The sequence below is a fragment of the Fusarium redolens genome (genome assembly GCF_020744475.1).
Source record: "Fusarium redolens strain MPI-CAGE-AT-0023 chromosome Unknown BKA55scaffold_5, whole genome shotgun sequence".
NCBI classification, from domain to species: Eukaryota; Fungi; Ascomycota; class Sordariomycetes; order Hypocreales; family Nectriaceae; genus Fusarium; species Fusarium redolens.
The window spans coordinates 1,521,897-1,542,176 of record NW_025763668.1 but is presented as its reverse complement, the minus strand read 5'-3'; the positions used below and the strand labels follow the sequence as shown (position 1 = coordinate 1,542,176).

The following is a 20,280-nucleotide window of genomic DNA, read 5'->3' as shown; positions in this document are numbered from 1 at the left end:
ACAATCACACCCTTAGTTATCACAACCAGGCTGACTCCTCCGTCTGACAGAATAACAGGTAATGCCACCGGAAGGTTACTATTGCCAATTGTCACTAGTTGAAATAGTGAGCAGGGGGTGTCGGCCCCTAAGCTAGCCTGAGAAGCAGCCTTAGAGTTAATTTCTGTTACGGACGGTCCAGGGTGTGTTCGGCACTTGACGGAGTTTGGAGCGTATCACAAGCATGTAAAAATGACTAAGCGGCAACACTTGTAACTCCGTCTCTCCTAGATGCATTAAATCAGTTAGTCAGGGCGTGTTAGACACTCCGACGCCCGCGCGATACATCATCCTAGTGCCATCATGTGAAGGACCTAATCCATCGTATTCTTATATAAACACCCATTTCCTCCCATACAACGGGAGTGTCACCCCAGTCTTTACACCATTATCAGCTCCATCTACTTAAACAATCCATTCCTCAACCATCAGAATTCTACACCGCCCAATCCACGTCCAGAAGATATTCTCCAGGGTGCCATTTGTCTACAGTCGACTAATATGGCTGTCCAGATCAAGAACGTTATTGTTGCTGGTGTATGTAGCAGCCTCAATTTCTTAGTTCCCTCGCCCCACCAGTGAGATGGTCTTGCATGTCGCAAGCGTAACCTACGCAAGTCATTGGCTCACCTACCTCTTCAGGCAACTGGAAACCTTGGTGGTCCTCTGGTGAACCACCTCGTCGAGGCTGGCTTTAACGTCTCTGGCCTGACACGACAGTCTGGTGTGTCGCTTCTGGATGGCGTTAAGGCGGTTCAGAGCGACTACTCGCCCGATTCTCTTGTCCAGGCGTTCGAGGGCCAAGATGCCGTCATTGCCGCCGTGGGTTTTGGCGCCCTTGGAGACCAGAAGAAGCTCATCGACGCCGCCATCAAGGCCTCTGTGAAGGTATTCCTGCCCGGTGAGTTTGGCAGCGATACCACAAACCCAGATATAAAAAGTGCCTTGCCCTTTGCTGGCGACAAGTCGTCTGTTGTGGACTACCTTAAGGATCACGAGAGCCAGATAAACTGGGTTGGTGTCATCTCGGGTCCCTTTTTTGATATGGTAAGTCCGTTTCTTGTCATTACCCCGCTCGTTCTAATATGCACCGCGAGTTGAAGTGGGCTCTCCGGTCTTGTCTACTCTAGATGAGGTCTTGATGGAAGGTTCTTAGCTAACGAATGCAACTCAAGGGATTAACCGCCGGTTTCCTGGGTGTCGATCTAAAGACAAAAAAGGCTACCCTCTACGATGGTGGCGATGTTCCTCTGACAGTCAGCACCCTGGGCCAAGTAGGCCGCGGAGTTGCCGCTTCTCTGCGGAACCTGGATCAGACTGCCAATAAATTTGTTTACATCTCTAGTACCACGATAACCCAGAACAGGCTCCTTGAAGCTGCCGAGAAAGTCACGGGCAAGAAATTCGAAGTCACCCATGTCTCAACCGCTGAGATTCGTGAGAAGGGTTACGAGAAGCTCAAGAACCATGATTACTCGGGCGTCTTGGATCTACTGCAGTCTATCTGGTTCGGAAAGGATAAGAACCTCGGCGACCATACCGGGCTGCTCTGGGACGAGAAGCTAGGACTTACGCCTGAGTCTGCAGATGATGTCTTGCACTCTGTCGTCGCTTCATTCTAGGGCAGGTCCCTAGGCTTTGTGATTTGATAGATAGCACTTCGTTTAGATTATGAAAAGAAACATCCTACTTAAGCAGATGGAGTTAATTAAACTAATGACTGCTTAGCATGCTGGACTGCCTTTTGGCACTAGGGCTCTGTTTTTAACTATTAAAAATGGTATTTAATAGTTAGATTTCTAAAGGGTGTTTTTACCAGTAATTTATATTAAAAACTCTCCCATTTAGGCTTAGAATCTAGGCATATCAGGATTCATTTATAAATAGAATAGGTTTATTGTCTCCGTGTCACCGACGCATAAAACAATTCCCTTCTTCACTGCTGGAAAGTCAAGGATATACAACTATCACGACAAGTACCAAAGGCGGTCGCCCTAAGACCCATAGTGTTTGTAAACACTTTGCAGCACCCATAATTCCTCTAGGAGGGGGGTAAATTCACTCAACTCCACGTTCGATGCAAATACTGTTCTAAAACCATAGCCAAGCACGTCTAACGGCAACTAAGTTCTGTGTGGTGAATATAAGCTCTCAGCCACAGGTCTCAACTGCAAATAACACATCTGTCCAACGGGAACAGAGTCGCCTTGCCAAAGAGTGTCTTGGTTTCCAGCAAGCTGCAGGCTATGTTGATCGCCAGCCTCAAATCACTACGGCTTTATCCATAATGGATCAAACCTCTAAAGATTAACTCAATCGAGCCGCAGCCCTCGCATGATGGCTTCAAATTGGAAGGAATATAAAGATAATTGATAGGCGCAAAGGAGAGCGGATTTTTCTTCTGTAGCAGAAAGACAGCATTTGCGCTGCCCTAAATGATGGACGAGAACAGGGCATAGGCAAGGTCTGAATGAAGCTGGGAGGTTTGATTAAGTCGCTTATTCTTCGTCCTCGGACTTTATACGACGTGGCTACCTAAGGGGCCGTTACATCGGAATCGACAGGTATTCATTAGACCCAGCTTCCTCTCGCACGACTGACTCGGACTCTTGCCCGAATTCGGCCGTTGACGGGCCCCGAAGGTCCACTTCATGCACTGTGATCTGGCTCTGGCAACGAATCGCGAAATAGCCAGGCTTTCCCCGCATAGTGAAGAACTATGAGGTAAACCTTGTGTGCTCGGCTTAAGTCAGTGCGAGGTGCGGGGTGACAAACGCAACGGGGAGTGTCATAGCGGACATTCATTATAAGAATGCCGTTTCCGCTCCTAGCAGGCATAGGGAGGAGAACCCATTGAATCAGAGCCAGTAACTATGATGACCTACAAGCATTCTGTCCTCCTTCTTGGAGCTGTTTCGAGCGTTTTCGCGGCTGGTATGAACCCGATTGAAATTGATCTCGGTTACGTGGGATATCGTAGGCAGCGAAAGACCACATCTGGGTGCGCAATCCACCTCTTTCTATATTAGGCTTCTGACCAACATCGATTAATATTCATTCATATATAGGATAAACCTTTCTACGGCATCAAATACGCTAAACCACCAGTCCAAGACCTTTGGTGGAGGGCGCCAGTACCCATAGACAAGGATCCCACTGAGACTCAGGGCACTCTCCTTAAGGCTACAGTCTGAGGTCCGTCTTGTATCCAGAGCATGCCACCTTGGAGCCCCACCTGTGGCAACTTAACTTCCCGGGTGGAGAAGAAGACTGTCTTTTGCTGGATGTTCTGGTGCCTATGAGACCGGTTGCTAAAAAATTGCCCGTCATGGTGCAGATACACGGTGGCGGTATGTTAACGCTCAGCTCTCAGATTGACACCGAACCCTATGGAAATACTTCAGGCGGAAGACTAGGCCGGAACGAAACGCTAATCAACATTGCAGGGTTTGTGAGTGGGAGCGCCTGGTCATATCCAGGAGACTCCATCGTCGCACGCTGCAATGGGACGCTGATCTACGTGTCTCTCTAGTACCACCTCGGCCCATTTGGTTTCCTAGCAGGGGACGAAGTAGCCTGAGATGAATCTTTCAACGCCGGTATACTAGACCAACGGGCGGCATTGGGTTGGGTCCACAAATACATTGCCCATTTTGATGGCGACCCAGATAGAATCGCCATGATCAGGGGCAGCGCTGGTAAATAATAAAAACTTTTAAAACTAATATTTAATTTTTTATACCCTCTTAAACCATTATATATTATATATTATTCTAAGATATTTTAATACTATTTCCTTTTTAACCTTCTTTAATATACCTTATTTATAGGTTTATATAAACTTTCGACCACTAAGCCTTATCTGCTTACCATAGTAAAGAAAGATCCAAGGCAAAGGAATAAAAGCTACTGCTAAAAAGCCAAGTAATGAATTACCCCAACCAAGGCCCAGTTTACTGTACATTTTAGGTCCCGCAAGTGGGAGGAACGCTCCTCCCAGCGAGCGCAGAAGGGTATTTGCCGCCAGGGCTGACGCAGTGTATTTGACATCAAAGGCGTCAACAAGATACATCATGACAGACATCTGTAAAGTGACATATTAGTATAAGAGCGTCAAAGGCTACTGAATCGAGAGGGGGCATACCAGAATGCAGATGAATCCGACACCCACAAAAACAGTTCCGAGGATAGGCACAATCCAGTGAACTTGTTTCTCGGTCGCCCAGCCATACCAGAAGAGCCCTATCGGCAGACTTGGCGCCATATAAGCCATCATGACCAAGCGGTCTTCCGGTCTTCGTTCGCCCCCTCTCGCCGCCTCACGGGATTTCATGATTCGGTCGCTGAGCCTTCCTTGGACTATGACACCACCCAACATACCGACACCGAGCCCAATATATGAGAGGCCAGAAATCCCAACCGAAAAGCCATACTGGTCACGAAAAACAGTGCTAAAGGTTGTAAAGAGGAGATACATCAGACCAAAGCTGAATGCGACATATAGGGAAAGAAAGAACACGATAGGCGAAAAGAAAAGAAGTTTCAAAGGCATCCCGATGCTCTTGCGAAGTCTAGTAAGAATAGGCTCGCCCTGAAAAGCACTGCCTTCATCTTTGCGGCCAAACTTGCGGCGTAGAATGACTGGTGAATATGTTTCCCGCATAAAAATGAGGGCTGGAACGAGGATGACTCCCCACTGCGTGATGATATTAGCTGACTAAAATCAAGGATTAGGGTTGGGATTGGGTATGGGGGAAGAGAAGAGAAGATGTGTAACTGGTAAATATAGACTCACCGTGATAGAAAGGGTATAGAAGACCCATCTCCATCCAATGTACTGGCTAACGAAGCCTCCGGCGATGGGACCAATAGTCGGTCCCATGATTGGGCCAAGAACAATCAATCCCATCCACTTTCCTCGTTCCTCCCTTGGGACGAGGTCAGCTAAGGTGCCTCCGCTTAGCGCCTGAGAGGCGGATCCGACAGCGCCATTTATGAAACGAAATACAATAAACATTGATAGGTTGGTGGCGAAGCCGCAAGCGAGTACAAAGGCAAGAAACATCACATTAGTGACAATATAGATCGGTAGTCTTCCAAATACTTCAGAAAGAGGGGCGAATAGTAGGGGTCCAAGAGCATAGCCAAGGACGTATATAGAAACAGACAAGCTAGTGACCGTATGTGAAGCCGAATCGAAATCCTTCATCAGTTTGGCTGCACCTGGGGCAAACATGGTAGAACCAAGATTGCTATAGACGATGTGAGCATCTTTTCGATCAGTTCCCAGCCGAGCTTGCTATCCATGGCCACCAAGGAAGTGCAGTCTTCAGGAGGAGAGACAGTATATATATGGAAATCTCTATTCGACTTACGACAAGAGCTGAACCACAGCAACCAAGACGATATTCCAATTGCGCTTATGTCGAGGCCAATTTGCTGGGTTGTCTGGGTCGTCGGGGCCGTCCCAGCCTCCATTTTCGTCTACATGATCGTCCACCTGGGAAATTTCATGCTCAGCGTTCGAGGACATGCGTGGTCCTGTCGTCATTCTCGTGTTCTCCGCCCGAGAGTTTGGGAACTGTTCTTTTGGGCCGGTGTGGTTCTGGAATAAATTCGGAGTTTTTATTCAACTTGGATCCAGAAAGGCGCGGCGCGGCGTTCGGGGCACGACTGTTCGGTGGCGTTTAGCGATGTCGGGGTATCTGATACCGGAATGGAGGGGAAGAAAGGACAAGCACCTAAAGAGGGCAGTAGGGGCATCTATAAAGCTGCGCTGTTCTTATGTGAAAGTATGCTTTGGTTTGTTATTTAGCTATTTGGGGTCTTTTAAATAGAGTGGTGAGCAGATATAAGGATTTTTTAACCACTAATACATCCCTACTCTCACCGGTGCCGATTCGGCGTTAAAAACCGTTAATTATGTTTAGTCTCGGCCTTGGAGGCCATGTGGGACTTCGGCCCTAGACGAAGAGGGGATTATCGGGAACCTTATCCTTTATCTCCGTATTCCTTGAGACACAACCTGTTGATCTAACTTCCGCTTTATTAGCAGAATTGCCCTACTAGTTATTAGGGTTAATTGCCAGGGTGTAAAGTACCCTCTAATACCGCCCAGGATAATAAAATACTTCAAGCTGGGATATAATAATAGCTATCCCATTATATAAATTAGCTGAGGGTAACTAAATGTTTATAAGTACCTTCTCCCTGGGTCCTTAATTGATAGTACCTATCTCACTAATATTAACTCGCAAGGAGCAATTTTTTCCCTACTTCTTCTATATATATCTGATGACAATGGAAAATCATCCTCTACAGACAACAATGAAAGCCGTTGTGCTCGAAGAAATTGGAAACCCGTCTCCGTGCAGGTTGGCCTTACCCCTCAACCTCTCCCCGGGCAGTGTCGTTGTTGTCAAGGTCCTCGCGTCGTCCATTGATGCCATTATGCCTCGAATTTTGAGCGGCGAGGAAGAGTTTACTCTACCCAACAAATCCATTCCTGGCGCCCGCGTTGTTGGTCGGGTTGCCGCTATAGGTCCCGATGCTGTCTCTCTCTTCGTTCGCCAGCTTATTATATATAAGCCGTTTACCTGCGCCTAGGATGACCTAAGAGTTTAGATCTTATAGGGCGTATCTAATGGGCTTTTCTCTATAAATAAGGAAGTTAGCTACTAGTACTCCTATAAGTGCTATTTTATATTTATTAGTATTTTAGATTTATAATTATTATAGTTTGGTTTTATTAAGTATTTTTATAACATTAAAAAAAGAGCTTTTAATAGAATTAAAACTTATATTTATAAGTTATTAGCTTTTATTTTATAAATAAAAATAGCTATAATAAACTTTAAGTAATATATAGTATATATATTATTATTATTAATTGATTAAAAATATAAGTAATTTAAAAATAATATTATATTTTAGCTAGTTTTTCTTAGTTATTACAATTTTACTTATATAGCCTCTGCCTTTTATATCTTTTTAGCAGTTATATAATTATTTTATAAGAAAAGAAGGAATTAAAAGCCCTAGAAAAGTCCCTTACTAAGAAGAAAACTAATTCTATTAGAAATACTATAACTTAAATTAACTTATTAAATCTTTTATAATTTATAATTTACTAATAAGTTAATTAAAGGCTATAAAGAAAACTTTAATAAATTAGTAATAAAAGTTAATATATTAAAGGTTATATAAATAAGGCATATTTATAATACTTAAGTTTCTAAATAGGTAAACTAATCTATACTAGGTTTATATCAACAACAAAGAAAGGACTGTATAAGACGATATTTTCCAACACTTCTCAACTGCAAGCTAAGTGTAGACTGCCAGTTAGGTTCAATTAAGACAGGGTCTTCATCATAAGATAGAGAATCAAACGATCCGTTCTATGATATCAGATATGAAGGAAAAGAGTGTAAAATTATATATAAGAAAAGCACAGAAAGGAAAAAAAATATAAAAAGCATGCAAAAGCATGTCTGCTGAAGTCCTCCGGGGAATCCGTCCCTTTATGTCTGTCACCACAGACATCTACCTGACTGTTACGATTCGTGCCCGTAACAGCGCTATAAGGCTCTATAAGCAGCTGAATGCACCACTGTAATTGCTACAATAGCAGTTATAGCCCGATCTTTTGCCCTGTGGCGTAGTGGTTAGGTGCAGCCGTTACACTGACCCCACTAACTAGCTTAGACCTCTTACCCTGGAATGCTTGCCATAACCGTTGCAATAGCTAGTAAAGCTTTATTAAGTTAAATTATTATAGTTAGCTGCCTTAATTACAGCCTAAACTTACTTATTATTTCTATAAAAATACAAGGTATATAAGGGCTTTAACTTTTAATTAGTATAATAAAGATATTTAAAATAAAAAAGTTAAATAAAGCTTTAAAGTATAACTAGCCTTTAATATTAAAAATAATAGCTTTTCTTATTGCCTTTATAGGCTTAGCTTAGTATAAAAAGTAGCTTATTAATATAATTAAAAAAGTAAAATAGGTACTTTATATCCTCTTTATTATATATAAATAATATATAAACTAGGCTAGTTATAGTCTTAAACTATAAGAGTATAAGGGGAATTTATATATAGAGTTCTAGGATAAATATAGGGTAAAGGCAGGGTTTTATAAAAATTTTATTAAAGTTAGAATTAAAGGAATTATATTAAGTTTACTTTATATAAGTTAGTTAGTAAAAGTTAAATCTACTTTAATTAATTAACCTTTATATAAGAATAAATAAAGTTAAATTAATAAAAAAGCAGTAGTTTAAACTACAGATCTTATTATTATATATTAACTTTTATATAATATTTTAGGTTATTATAAAGTATTCCTTTCTTATTTTTATAATAGGTTTTTAATATTTTTAATATTTAGTACTTTTTAATATATTTTTAATATATTCTTTTTTACATTTAGTTTTTAAACCCTTTATTCCTAGTTAATAGTTTTTATATATTAACTTCTTTATAAGTAAAAAATAGGTCTTATAGTTCCCTAATTAAATTATTTATATATAAATTCTATTTCTTAAGTTCTTTAATAGGTTTTAAACTAGTAGTATTATAATTATTCTTATATATTTTTAGTAGTTAACTTAAGTTAAGTATTTATTTACCTTACTTAAAGTCTTTAGGCCTGCTAGGCTTTAAATAATTATGTATAATATATTTATATTTATTATACTTATAATATTTAACCCTAGATATATGTTAAGGCTTCCTTTTTCCTTATTAAGTCGCTCTAAGGATTATAAGTCTTACTTTAATTTTATAAGATATATTATATTATTACCTTTATCTTTAATTAGTATTATTTTATTTCTAGCTATTATTTTACTAAGAGGTATATATCCCTGTATTTTTCTTAGCCTATTTTTTATATTATTATTTATATTACTAATTATTATTTTTTAGTTTAAATAAATTTAAATACTTAGTAATAATACTTATTATAGTAAAAAGTTATAAATTTTATTTTATTTAATTTATATAATTTTTAGTTTATTAATTTATTTTTTATTTGTTATATTAAGAATATAATATATTTTTCCTTAAGTTAAACTATTACTTTTTTACTAATTTTATTTTATTTAATCTTATATATAAGGTTAATTAGTTATATACCTTATTATATATATTTAATTAATTAAGTTATAACTTTAAGTAAATTTAACCTTTTACTAATACACTTATATAAATAGATTTAATATACTTCCTTTAGTTTTAATTTTAATAAAATTCCTAAACCTTGCCTTTACCCTGCATTTATCTTAAAACTCTATAAGTAGGCTCCTTATCCTTATTTATATATAAAAAGATTGATATAAAGTACCTATTCTACCTCTATAATTATATTAATAAGCCACTCTTTATGCTAGGCTAAGTTACTTATAAAGATAATTAAAAAAGCTATTTCTTTTGCCTTTAAAGGCTAGTTATATTTTAAGGCTTTTTTCAACTTTTTTAATCCAAATAGCTCTTAATTAATCTAGCTTAAAAACATTATATCTCTTAAATAACCTAAATTTATATAACTAATTAATTAAATTAAATATTAATTAAAAATAGTTATTTTAATTAAGTTAAATTTCTCTTTTAATAAGAAGTTCTTTTTAATAGCTATAGCTATGATATATAATATATTATAATTTCTACTTATAGCTTACTTTAAGGCTAATTTAATTATATTAATAAGATTATAATTAATTATATAATATCCTTAATTAGGCTATAGGTTATTATAAAGTATTATAATAATAGTTATAATTATTATTAATAAGTATAATTAATACAAAAAGCTAAGTTAGGTAATATAATTTAAAAGTATAATAAATAAATTAGGCACAATTATATTACAGAGGTTAATTAAGAAGTAGTCCTTTAGGTAGGTTAAAGGAAGAAGGTTAATTTAGCTACTAAGAAGTAACTAGTATTTATATTACTTAGTTAAGGCAGTAATTATATTTATTTAAATCTAACTTATATTATAACATACTATTATAGAGGTCTCTATATTTAAGGTATTAATAAAAAACTTAAAAAGCTAAATAGCCTGTTATAAGATTAAAAGTAAGGGAGAAAGATTTTTTATATATATATAATTATTATATTTTAGTTATTATCTTAGCTACATTAAATAGTACCTTAATAAAAAAAGGTATTAAGCTAGTTTTACTAGATATTTTAATATTTACTATTACTTAATATAAAAATAATATATTTTAAATAATACTTATTAATATATAATAAGGTAAGTTATAAATAAATTAACTAATTTATATTAGGCTTTTATTTATAAAGTTATAAGGCATTATATTAAGTATTAATAAAGTATTATATCTCTTAATAATTAAGTAATATATATTAGGCTTATTAATATATAAAAGTCTTATTAATAACTAATAAGCTAAGTTTTATAAAAGTACTTATAAATATAGTTTATATATTAAAAACTAGGTCATATAGTAATAAGACATAAGACTATTATTAGTCCTATAGTAATATATTCCTAGAATGCTATTATTCTTATAATTATTAGTCTTAACCTAGGTAGTAGGATAAAAATAAAATAATAGGGTTTGTATAACATAACTACAGGGGTTATAATAATTGCCTGATAATTAAAGGACATAAATTGCCTTATTATTATGGTCTAGTTATATAAGCCTTATAAAAATATAATTTAGTTTATTTATATTAGCTAGATTAAGGTATTATTATACTCTTTAAAAACTATATTAATTTATATAAGTAAATTATTATAATTAAATTTAATTATTAAATTCTTTTTTTATACTTTTTAATAGCTAAATCTCTTAAAAAGGTTATATAAGATAAGAAATCTTAATTATAGTATTAAAATTTTAAGTACTAATTTCCTCCTAGAAGCTTAGTATATTCTTATTAAAAATAAATAACTATAATTAGCCGAGGAGCAGAAATAAGTCCTATTTCTGTCTTTAATACTTAAGTAGGCTTTGTTACAAGTATAGCAGTTACGTCACGTATACCCTATAAAACCATATAAGGCGCTAGCCTTAGCAAGACCTAGCTATGCTATATTAACTAAATACTATTCTTATTATACTAAAATAATAAATATTAAAATATAATAACTTAGGAATATAGCACTTTAGGAATAACTTATTCTTAAGACTTATTATTTTTTATATAATTACTTTAATATATAAAATATATTTATTAGTACTTTTATAAATTCTAGCTTACTAGCTATTAATAAGACTTCTTTACCTTAATAAGTATAAACTATATTATTAATTATTAAGAGATATAATACTCTATATTACTTAATATTATGCCTTATATTATTTACTAATATAAACCTAATATAGACATATTTATCTTATAGGAAACTATAACTATTACAGCCTTATATTAAATTAATTATAAAATATAATAAAAAAAGAGAATATAAAATATAAATTAAAATTAAAATATAATTAATACTTATTAATTAACTTATTATATTTAACACTACTACTTTATATATTTTTATATGCTTATTTATTATAGTTAACTTTTTGCGTATTTTTGTTTTTTATTTTCTAGTCAATATTTGAATTTAATATATATATTTATAATCCCGCTAACCCTGTCCATACTTACACCCTTGATTGGCTAGGCCTACTGATCGCCGTTCAACTTCAGGCCTTGGTACTCTTGGACCTCGGGCAATGCCATCGCTGCGGTGACCATGGTTGTCGTCTTCTTAATCGCTTTTTTCGTCATGCTTATCCTGAAACTGGCCACAACAATTGGTTTCGGGCCTGCCGATAACACATAGCTGCATCCTTGGCCGATGGCCTGGGCATGAGGGATGGACGTCTCGAGGCAGACGGAGTTGGGCTCGTTGTCCGGAACGTGAAGCAGTGGCCGTAAGTGATGGACGGCGGGGACTATTGACAGTTTCCTTGGATGCGGGAATTGATGGATTCTGGCACACTCAAACCCAAATTCTAATAATGGAGGGCTTTCAAAATATCAAGAATAAAAAATATATGTATGGAGATACCAACGATAATGATAATCGAAAGCTCCCCTGCTTCATCTGAACTAAACCGCCAGTTGCTGCATGTCCTTGGCCGAAAACAGCTGCTCCTTCGCCACGACCTTCTCCGGATGAAGTGCCTCAGGAGTAACATAGAAGCCAAACCCAGCAGCATTCTGTCCACGCGCATAGTTGGCGGTGATGGGGCTTATATTCAGTAGACTCGTCGCCCAGGCTTTTGTTTCGGGCTCCGTCTCTAGGACACTCATTGCCACCCCGATGGGGAACAGGTACAAAAACGAGGGTTCCTTGCTTCGGCAATGATGACGAGTTACCCATTCGAAAACTCGACAAATCTCCATGGCAGGATCTCGTACCGTGACAGCACCGCCGGGTCGTCGAAGGGGTTCAAACGATAGATACTTAGTGGCCGGTTCATCGGGCATGGCAGCATCAGCACACGCTTCGATGCGCGCGCTTGCGATGACTGGGTCGATCTTCCAGTGAAGCGCGATAAGCCACATCAGAGTAGCATTGTAGAGCATGAGCTCTGTCGCAAGTGCGAACTTGGCTAACCTCAGTCGCCCCGACTGCCTGGAAGTACCGATAGAACCCAGAGCCTCGGCTGCTCGACCGTTAAGTTGGGGCGTGTTGCAGGCGTCGGATTCAACATGGTTGCCAGAGCGGGCTTGCCATTGCCATCGCCAACGGTAGAGGGCCACAAGCTGCCTCTCAACTCTTTCCAACAACTCTACTCTTGAGTTTGGCCCATCCTCATCCATCGACTGTATTGTTTCGTGGTCCTGCAGAATCCCCGGCTCAACCACCAAGATGTCCAAGAGCTGGCTCTGTGGCGTCTTGAATCCTTTGTTACGCTCATATGGCACAATGCGCCAGCGCTCCTCTTCGAAAAAGAGGCGCTGTTTGCCGTATAGGCCCGCAACAAGCTGGAAGTCTAATTTAATATCATAGTCTTCACTTGAGGAGCTTGTTTAATCTTACCAAAGTCGCCCTTGCTGCCTCGAACGCATTGAGAAAAGGCTGCTCCTGAAAAGCCTCTGGCCCACAGAGGTGCAGCAGCCTCGCGAGCCCTCGGAGATGGGACACGGCACCAGTTTGGTCAGCGTAGGATGCCTGCGTAAAGTCAGCATCATGTACTATTCAACCTCAACTTTCGGTCCCTACAGCATGCATCAGTAGCACAAGAATGGGCACCAGCAAATCTTGCCGGCCCTGAACAGCACCGCTTCCCAGTACACCAGCCAATGTCTTCAAGCACTTTCCATACTGCACAACGCCATTGAGTTCAATATCTGGCTTATGGTTAGATCTCCCAAAGTTGGCCTCAGAAAGCGCCTTGGTGGCATCCAGGGAGAGGCTTCCAAGCTTCCCTGCAGCCGCCTGATCAAGCCAGGGGGTTCCGTAGCTTCGCCAGACAAAGTTGGAGAACATGAAGGCGAAGCAAAAGTCTCCTTGGAATGCAATCAGACTCATCTCAGGAGGCGGGGAGGCTACTCGGCTCATGGTTGTGGGCGTAGCTTTGTGGCCGGAGTGCGAGGCATTTTGTTGGAGGGACACTTCGTCTCGAGGAAAGGGGGTTGTCGAAGTATGATGCCAAAGTCGCTCCCTGATGAACCCCAAGCATTCAAAGCCCCCTTTCGTGCAGCGAAGACAGACAGGTTTGGTTTCATCTAGGAGCACCCAAGCAATCAGGATCGCCAATCGGGCGCGATTGATCGTGATATGGAGCAACGGAGCAGATCTTACCACATTTTACTCGGCGCTTTCTGCAGGTATTGCAGCCTTTGCTACGGCCTGGAACACCCACCATGCTGGGTTTCAATTGGAACTCCTCGCAGGTGTTGAGTTGGCGGTACTAGAGAGTTCCTCGGCTGCTCGCGCAATGATTCCTTTTGGGTTGACACCCACTTATATAACTTGGGCCATGTATCGGTAGGGCTTAGCCGCGGATAAGAGCTAGGGTGGCGCCGGCATTAGTGCTGACCTAGCTGAAGCTTAGTGCTGACCAATCTTATTACGCAACCATGGATGGTCGACTGCGGCAGTTCTGGGAGTGGAGAATGTCAACGGGCGCAGGGCTGACTGAGTGAGATCCGATCCCTAGATGGACACTGTTGGGAAGAGTGGAGAGGAGGAATCCATTTCTAGATACAATCAGCGAGATTCAGGCATGACTAGGTTTATAGAGCTTCAAAGGCTTCATTGTCACCGTGGTTGCGATGCTCTACGATTGGGCTTTTCATGTATAAAAGGGCAGGGCTTGGTGCATCCAGGCATCTTATTCTTACTATCAACCACCGACAATATTCAGTCCTCAAACTTCTTTCACAGTCCACTACTTCAATACTCAATATGAATTACTCTCTCATGTTTCTCACATCCTTCGTGATGCATGGCCTTGCTGTCGCCAAATTCATTTCCCACGGCACCGCGCAGCTCACCCAACCCTACTACCCGCCAAATGCCGACTGCTGGGAGTACAAAGTCCCCGTCACCATCACCTCTGAGAACGTGGTCTTTGACTTCCCGGACTGGGAAGACGACTATGCTCTCCAAGACTTCCTAACGGCTGCAACGACTCGAGACAGTGCTGGATACCCGAGCCCCATTGTCGGCACCAAGAATGAGACTGCAACTTACACTTTGGCCGCATCCTTCTGCACGCCAAAGCATTCTGGCAAGAAGACTATCATTCTTGCGACTCACGGCATCGGGCAGGCTCGGACTCACTGGAACGCTGCCCACCAGCCAGACGAGTACAACTTTGTCCAGCATGCTATCAGCAAAGGGTACTCGGTCTGGTTCTATGACCGTCTCGGCACCGGCGAGTCTGAAAAGTGGGTAACATATTTTCCATGCACAGGCTAGTAGCTGACCTCATCATGCAGAGTCTCTGGATTCACAAACCAGCTTCGCAAGCAAAAGGCCATCCTCGTTCAGCTCGCTAAGATCGTCAAGTCCGGCCAATACACAGGTACCTTTGGAAAGCCTGACAAGCTCGCCGTAATGGGCTTTTCCTTTGGATCGTTTATCACACACTTTGCCGTAGCCGAGAACCCAACCATTGCAGATGCCGCCATCTTGACGGCCATCAACTACAACACGACGGGACTGAACGCCAAAGGCTTGATTCGCTCTTTCGTACCCCGAGTGGCATCCCTCCAAAACCCCCGCCGTTTTGGACTACTGAACTCTGGATATTTGACCTGGGTTGATGCCATTGCGCAGGTTAACACGCAAGTATTGCCCACAATTCAAAAGTACGCCGCTGCTAACCGCAAACATCTATAGCTACTTCAAGTACCCGTACTATGATCTTCCCACAGCATCCTACTGTGAGGAATACAAGCAGGCATTTGCCATCGGAGAGTTTCTGACTATTGCTGATGGCGACTTTGACGCCAGTGGTTTCACCGGAGCTGCTCTCGTAGGCGCCCTGTTTCTTGACACAAGACCCTGAAGCTAACATGATATAGGCCATCACTGGAGAGACGGACTACATCATCTGCGATGGAGAGTGTCGAGGCATCTTTGAGGAGCCGGCACGAACCATCTGGAAGAATGCCAAATTTAAGCCCTACTTGCACCCACACGCGAGCCACAATTTCAATTTTCACCACAATGCTACCGGCGCCTATGGGGTTATCACCGGTTTCCTCGAATCAAACGGTCTTTAAGCAGGGGGTGTACCTAGACGGTGAGATCCATATGAGATGGACGATGATGGCGGGAGGACATGGGACTTTCAATTCTTCTTTTATCACGTAGTTTATTTTGAGGGGGGTGTTTTTCTTATGAAAAATGAAAATGAAGAAAAAAAAGGAAGTTGGTTGTTTCTTGGATGACTTTAATCGCAATTCTCATTGCTTGTTACTAGCCCCGATAATTCTATTAGAATAGATAGCTTCTATAAAGAGACTAGGAAAACCAAGATTCCGGCGCGCAATACCCCAGAAATAAACACAACTTTTCTAGACTACAACTTTTCTAGACTACTTCTGCGTGTCACTCGTTCTCGTGAAAGAAAAGAAATCCGGCGGACTGAGACCTTGAATAATAGTGTCCCTCTGCGGCTGACTATCCGTCTCCTGACGAGAACCTGCTGACTTGCTACCGGGTGATTGGCCCTGAAACGAAACATGGGTTAGGAAAGGAACTAAAGACGAGGGAAACCTAGGTTAGAGGGGACTAACCGAATCATGGCTCCGCGCATAGTTATCATTCTGCTTGTGGCGCCCTTCAGAGGGAACTGTCGATCCGGTGGGGGTGCCTGTACTGGATGAGAACTCATAGCTGTTGCCCAGTGAAACCGTATCAGGACGTACGTGATGAATCCATATCACAACGTTTGAATATCCTCTCGAAGAGGAGTGAAAACCTTGAGTCGTTCAGTGAGCGGATATCGCCGTGAAGACGGATTAAGTAGTTGATATTTCAATTGCATTCTAGTCTTTACTTCACCATGAATATATAAAAGAAATTCCAACATGAATAGATGACTCTGAAGGGCCTCTAGGTTTGCGTCCTACTGAATCTCAGTACCCAATGTCTATCGTATGCGAGCTGCCGCGGCAAACATTAAGTCAAGTCTTGCCTCATGGCGCGCCTACGATGACCAAAAGCGACGGCGGACTACCCGGGGAATAGCATAAAAACCCAGACCCCAGTTTCTAATCCAGTTCAAGAAGGTAACTTCGAGCAGCCGAGATAAGCTTGAATCCCAAATATGAGATTCTGTGATATTAGAGGCGGACCAGGTCAGGCAGACTGCAGCCAATACACCTCTGACGCACCGCCTCTGGACATAGTGGCGGCCACGAATTCGCGTCCAAGGCAGAATCCCTCGACATTCATTGGTTTCTCCATGCCTGGGTTTGTGGTGCCTTCTGACCTAGGGGTTAGAGGCTGAACATGTCAATGCAGCTCCCAATGTGGAATCAAACTTCCTGGCCTGGACGGCATCTCAAATAGTGTGCTATTCCTCATTGGGAAAGAGATTACGAGCTGTCTCGGCGTGGCTGTGATGACAGCTCCACCATGGTTGCACCCCTGTCTGCGACCTGCGAGTTGACGAGGGATATGATTGGCCCATGTTCAGACGGCTTTGTTTCCGCCGGATCTGCATCTTCAAGCAATTTCAGATGCGTCTTCCGTGAGATTGAGCTGAATCAAGGATTTGCTTCTTTAGCCAGCGAATTGCGGCTTCACAATGCCTGTCCATTAACCACCAATATCCGCCTGAGATAGGGCTGAGATGTCACAGCCCAGTCCCGACCCTGGCATTTCCAGTCAGCATTTCCAAACCATCCCAGAGTATAGAGGTGTGCAAACATGGCGAGTCTGGTAGGGCAGCCCAAGGCGTCTGGCAATACCGATATGTAAAGTCATCCCATTCTATATAAACTTGTCTCTGTCTCACAGGTTTCGTCTCCATCCTGCCCAGTCTTCCTACACACTTACACCATACACAACCAATTCCCCCTCAACTCTACCTCTTGTCCCCTTCTCCACCAATCACCTCACAACATGGCTGCCATCCTTCGCAAGCTCTTCCGCCGCAAGAAGCAGCCCCCTCTGGTCTGCTCCATTTCCCTTGATGACCAGGGCCATCCCATGGGTGAAGACCCAAATCACAAGCACACAGCCGCCTGTTTCATCGACTTTGAGCCCCTCGCCGTGGTCGAGCTCTTCCAGTCCCAAGGCTGCCAGGCCTGTCCTCCCGTCGTTCCTGGCATTCTACAGGGCGCAAACCACCCAAACCTCCTTCTTCTGACCTACAACGTCACGCTCTTTGACCATATGGGCTGGAAGGATACCTTTGCCAAGTCCGCCTGGGACCAGCGCCAGCGGGCCTATGCCATGAAGCAGCAGCGCAAGACCATTTTCACTCCGCAGGTCATCGTCAACGGTGTAGCTGATGGCTCCGGTGCCGGCGGCAAGGAGGGTGTCCAGGAGATTGTGCAGCGAGCCAGGGCCGCCCAGATGGACAGACCTTGGCACATTTACCTTGATGCCAATGACACGGATGTCAGGATCGATTCTGACGCTGAAATGGTGAAGGACCATGACATTATCCTTGTCCTCTACAGAAGTGGTGACGAGAAAGTCAAGATCGCCAAGGGGCCCAACAAGGGCGTAAAGCTTGATCATCGCAATGTAGTCACGGATGTGTTCAAGATTGGGAAGTGGACCGGCGGTGATAGTACACTGCCCCTTCCAGGCTCCAAGGATTCAATGAAACCAGGGGAGAATGCTGTTGTTCTGGTTCAAGAGGGCGCTGGCGGCCCTATTGTTACCGTTGCCAAGGTTTAGAGACTGGCGGAGGTCCGGTGTAGGGCACTACCTGCTTCCGCATGTCAAAATATAGCCTCTCCAGACCTTGTAACCGCATTAGCTCATATCCTTAATGAGAAGTGTTTTACCCTTTTTAATCCGTCCGCTGAAAAACTCGTTGTTCACATGCCATGAGGAGAGGCCCTCAGGATGCCTACTCGACTCCGAGTCCCACCCACAATCCATCACCAGGCTGCGTCGCGGTTGATTCTATGCAGAATACTGCCCTGAGCGCACTTGTTATCTCACCAATCTTCCTGTTGAGGTGGAACTCGGGGGAAAGCTCTAAGTCGTGCTCAAATGCCGCCGAGGGCAGCCTCCGGAAGAGTGACTGAGAGACAGGGATCCAGAGGACACCCATAGTTAATAGCACTTAACTTAGGAAGCTTAGCTATATTATAAACTCGCTAAATATATCTATGCCTATCTTCTTAATTCTTCATAAATAAAAAGCTACAACATGGGTGATAGATAAACGATGCACTTTCTAATTAGGTAGAAGTTATACTTAAATCTAATATTTTAAAAGAATTCTATAATATTAAGCCTAAAATAGCTAAAAACCTAAAAATAAATAATTAACTTTATATATTAAAATATAAAGTTTTCTTAAATATTTATTTATTTTATTTTATTTAGTTTTATATAAAAGTTTATTTATATTATAATTTATATTATATCTTAATATTTCTTATAAAAAATAAAATAGCTAAAAGTCTAAGAAAATCTATATTACTATAATAAATCTTTATATTAAAAGTAATCTTTATAGACTTTTAGTTAGTTATTTAGAGTTTTAAGTTATTATCCCTTTAAGCAGTATAGCCCTTTAGCAGGGTCACGACAGGGGTATAGGACTAATTAAACTAAATAAAACTAATAATACTTCTCTATATATACTAATTTATATAATAGTAAAAGTCCTAGTAGTTTTAATTATTATAAAGAGCTACCTTATAAACTTAGCAGCTATACTTAGTCTACTTACCTAAGCCTCCTTAATGCCGACTTTATATATTAGCTATTATTAGCTATAAGAAAGTATTTTTAACCTTCTTTTTTTTAAAAAGTTAAGGCTGCCTCTACCTAAAGCCTTTATAAGTAAGGCAATCTAAGAATATCCCCCTATTAATATAATTAATATCTCTTTATAGGTAATTTTGCCGTAACTAGGTATTATTTATATCCTCCTCTTTCCCTACCTAAGATCTCTTCTTTATGCCATTTTCTTAGGCAAATTTAATAAATAGTATATTAGAAATATACCTCTTTTAGCTCTTAAGGGTCTTATAAGGCAGCCACTGCGGCTATAAGGTTTTAAGCTATAAAATAAAGCTATTTATAAGTAATATATTAAGAAGGAAGGACTAAAGGAGAGCCTGCTATAGGCTATAGCGAAATTAGTACTTATAACTTATATAAGACCTTATCTAATCTCCTTAGTTTATATAATTTATTTTATTATTATAAGAAGCAAATATAGTTAATATAAAAATAACCTTTATTATAGTATTACTAAAGGTCTCCTATATTAGCTTAAATTATACCTCTTTATTAGCAGGCTTCTTCTTTCTCTTTAAGGTATATTAGTTATTAATACTGCTATATATAGTAAAGAGAAATAATATAAGGCTATTATCCTTTTAAGTAATTTAAGTAACTTAAGAAGGATAAATTAGTAAGGGAAATATATATAAATAAGTCTATTAGGTATATAAGGCTATTAATTATAAGGATTAACTTTACTTTATTATACTTAAAGCCTAAGGCACCTGCCTTATCTTTCCCTTTTACAAGCTTAAGCTCCTTAATAATACTATAATTAGGGCAGGCTATACCTATAGCCCTATAACCGGCT

At 40.4% G+C, this 20,280-nt stretch overlaps 5 protein-coding genes across 5 annotated transcripts; 3 read left to right on the top strand and 2 right to left on the bottom strand.

Moving 5' to 3' along the window:
* Nucleotides 1-540: 540 nt before the first annotated feature.
* Nucleotides 541-1,661, top strand: BKA55DRAFT_592157 (uncharacterized protein; the record flags this gene model as incomplete). The annotated part of the gene is made up of 3 exons (XM_046195349.1): nucleotides 541-576; nucleotides 682-1,086; nucleotides 1,215-1,661. 3 exons carry the CDS (start codon nucleotides 541-543, stop codon nucleotides 1,659-1,661), a joined length of 888 nt encoding a protein of 295 aa, XP_046052129.1.
* Nucleotides 1,662-3,807: 2,146 nt separating this feature from the next.
* On the bottom strand, nucleotides 3,808-5,848 carry BKA55DRAFT_673715 (major facilitator superfamily domain-containing protein; the record flags this gene model as incomplete). The annotated part of the gene is made up of 5 exons (XM_046198039.1): nucleotides 5,415-5,848; nucleotides 4,835-5,291; nucleotides 4,184-4,735; nucleotides 3,910-4,123; nucleotides 3,808-3,812 (listed from the first exon to the last, which is right to left on the bottom strand). The coding sequence occupies exons 1-5, from the start codon at nucleotides 5,588-5,590 to the stop codon at nucleotides 3,808-3,810; spliced, it is 1,404 nt and encodes a 467-aa protein (XP_046052128.1). The 5' UTR covers nucleotides 5,591-5,848.
* A 6,285-nt stretch (nucleotides 5,849-12,133) lies between these two features.
* BKA55DRAFT_687718 (uncharacterized protein) lies at nucleotides 12,134-13,592 on the bottom strand (the record flags this gene model as incomplete). Its single annotated transcript, XM_046199109.1, has 3 exons — nucleotides 12,134-13,015; nucleotides 13,071-13,202; nucleotides 13,254-13,592. 3 exons carry the CDS (start codon nucleotides 13,590-13,592, stop codon nucleotides 12,134-12,136), a joined length of 1,353 nt encoding a protein of 450 aa, XP_046052127.1.
* Nucleotides 13,593-14,477: 885 nt separating this feature from the next.
* BKA55DRAFT_592154 (Alpha/Beta hydrolase protein) lies at nucleotides 14,478-15,766 on the top strand (the record flags this gene model as incomplete). Its single annotated transcript, XM_046195348.1, has 4 exons — nucleotides 14,478-14,926; nucleotides 14,978-15,325; nucleotides 15,381-15,516; nucleotides 15,566-15,766. 4 exons carry the CDS (start codon nucleotides 14,478-14,480, stop codon nucleotides 15,764-15,766), a joined length of 1,134 nt encoding a protein of 377 aa, XP_046052126.1.
* Nucleotides 15,767-17,615: 1,849 nt separating this feature from the next.
* BKA55DRAFT_687716 (uncharacterized protein) lies at nucleotides 17,616-18,401 on the top strand (the record flags this gene model as incomplete). Its single annotated transcript, XM_046199108.1, has 1 exon — nucleotides 17,616-18,401. One exon carries the CDS (start codon nucleotides 17,616-17,618, stop codon nucleotides 18,399-18,401), a length of 786 nt encoding a protein of 261 aa, XP_046052125.1.
* Between the last annotated feature and the right edge of the window lie 1,879 nt (nucleotides 18,402-20,280).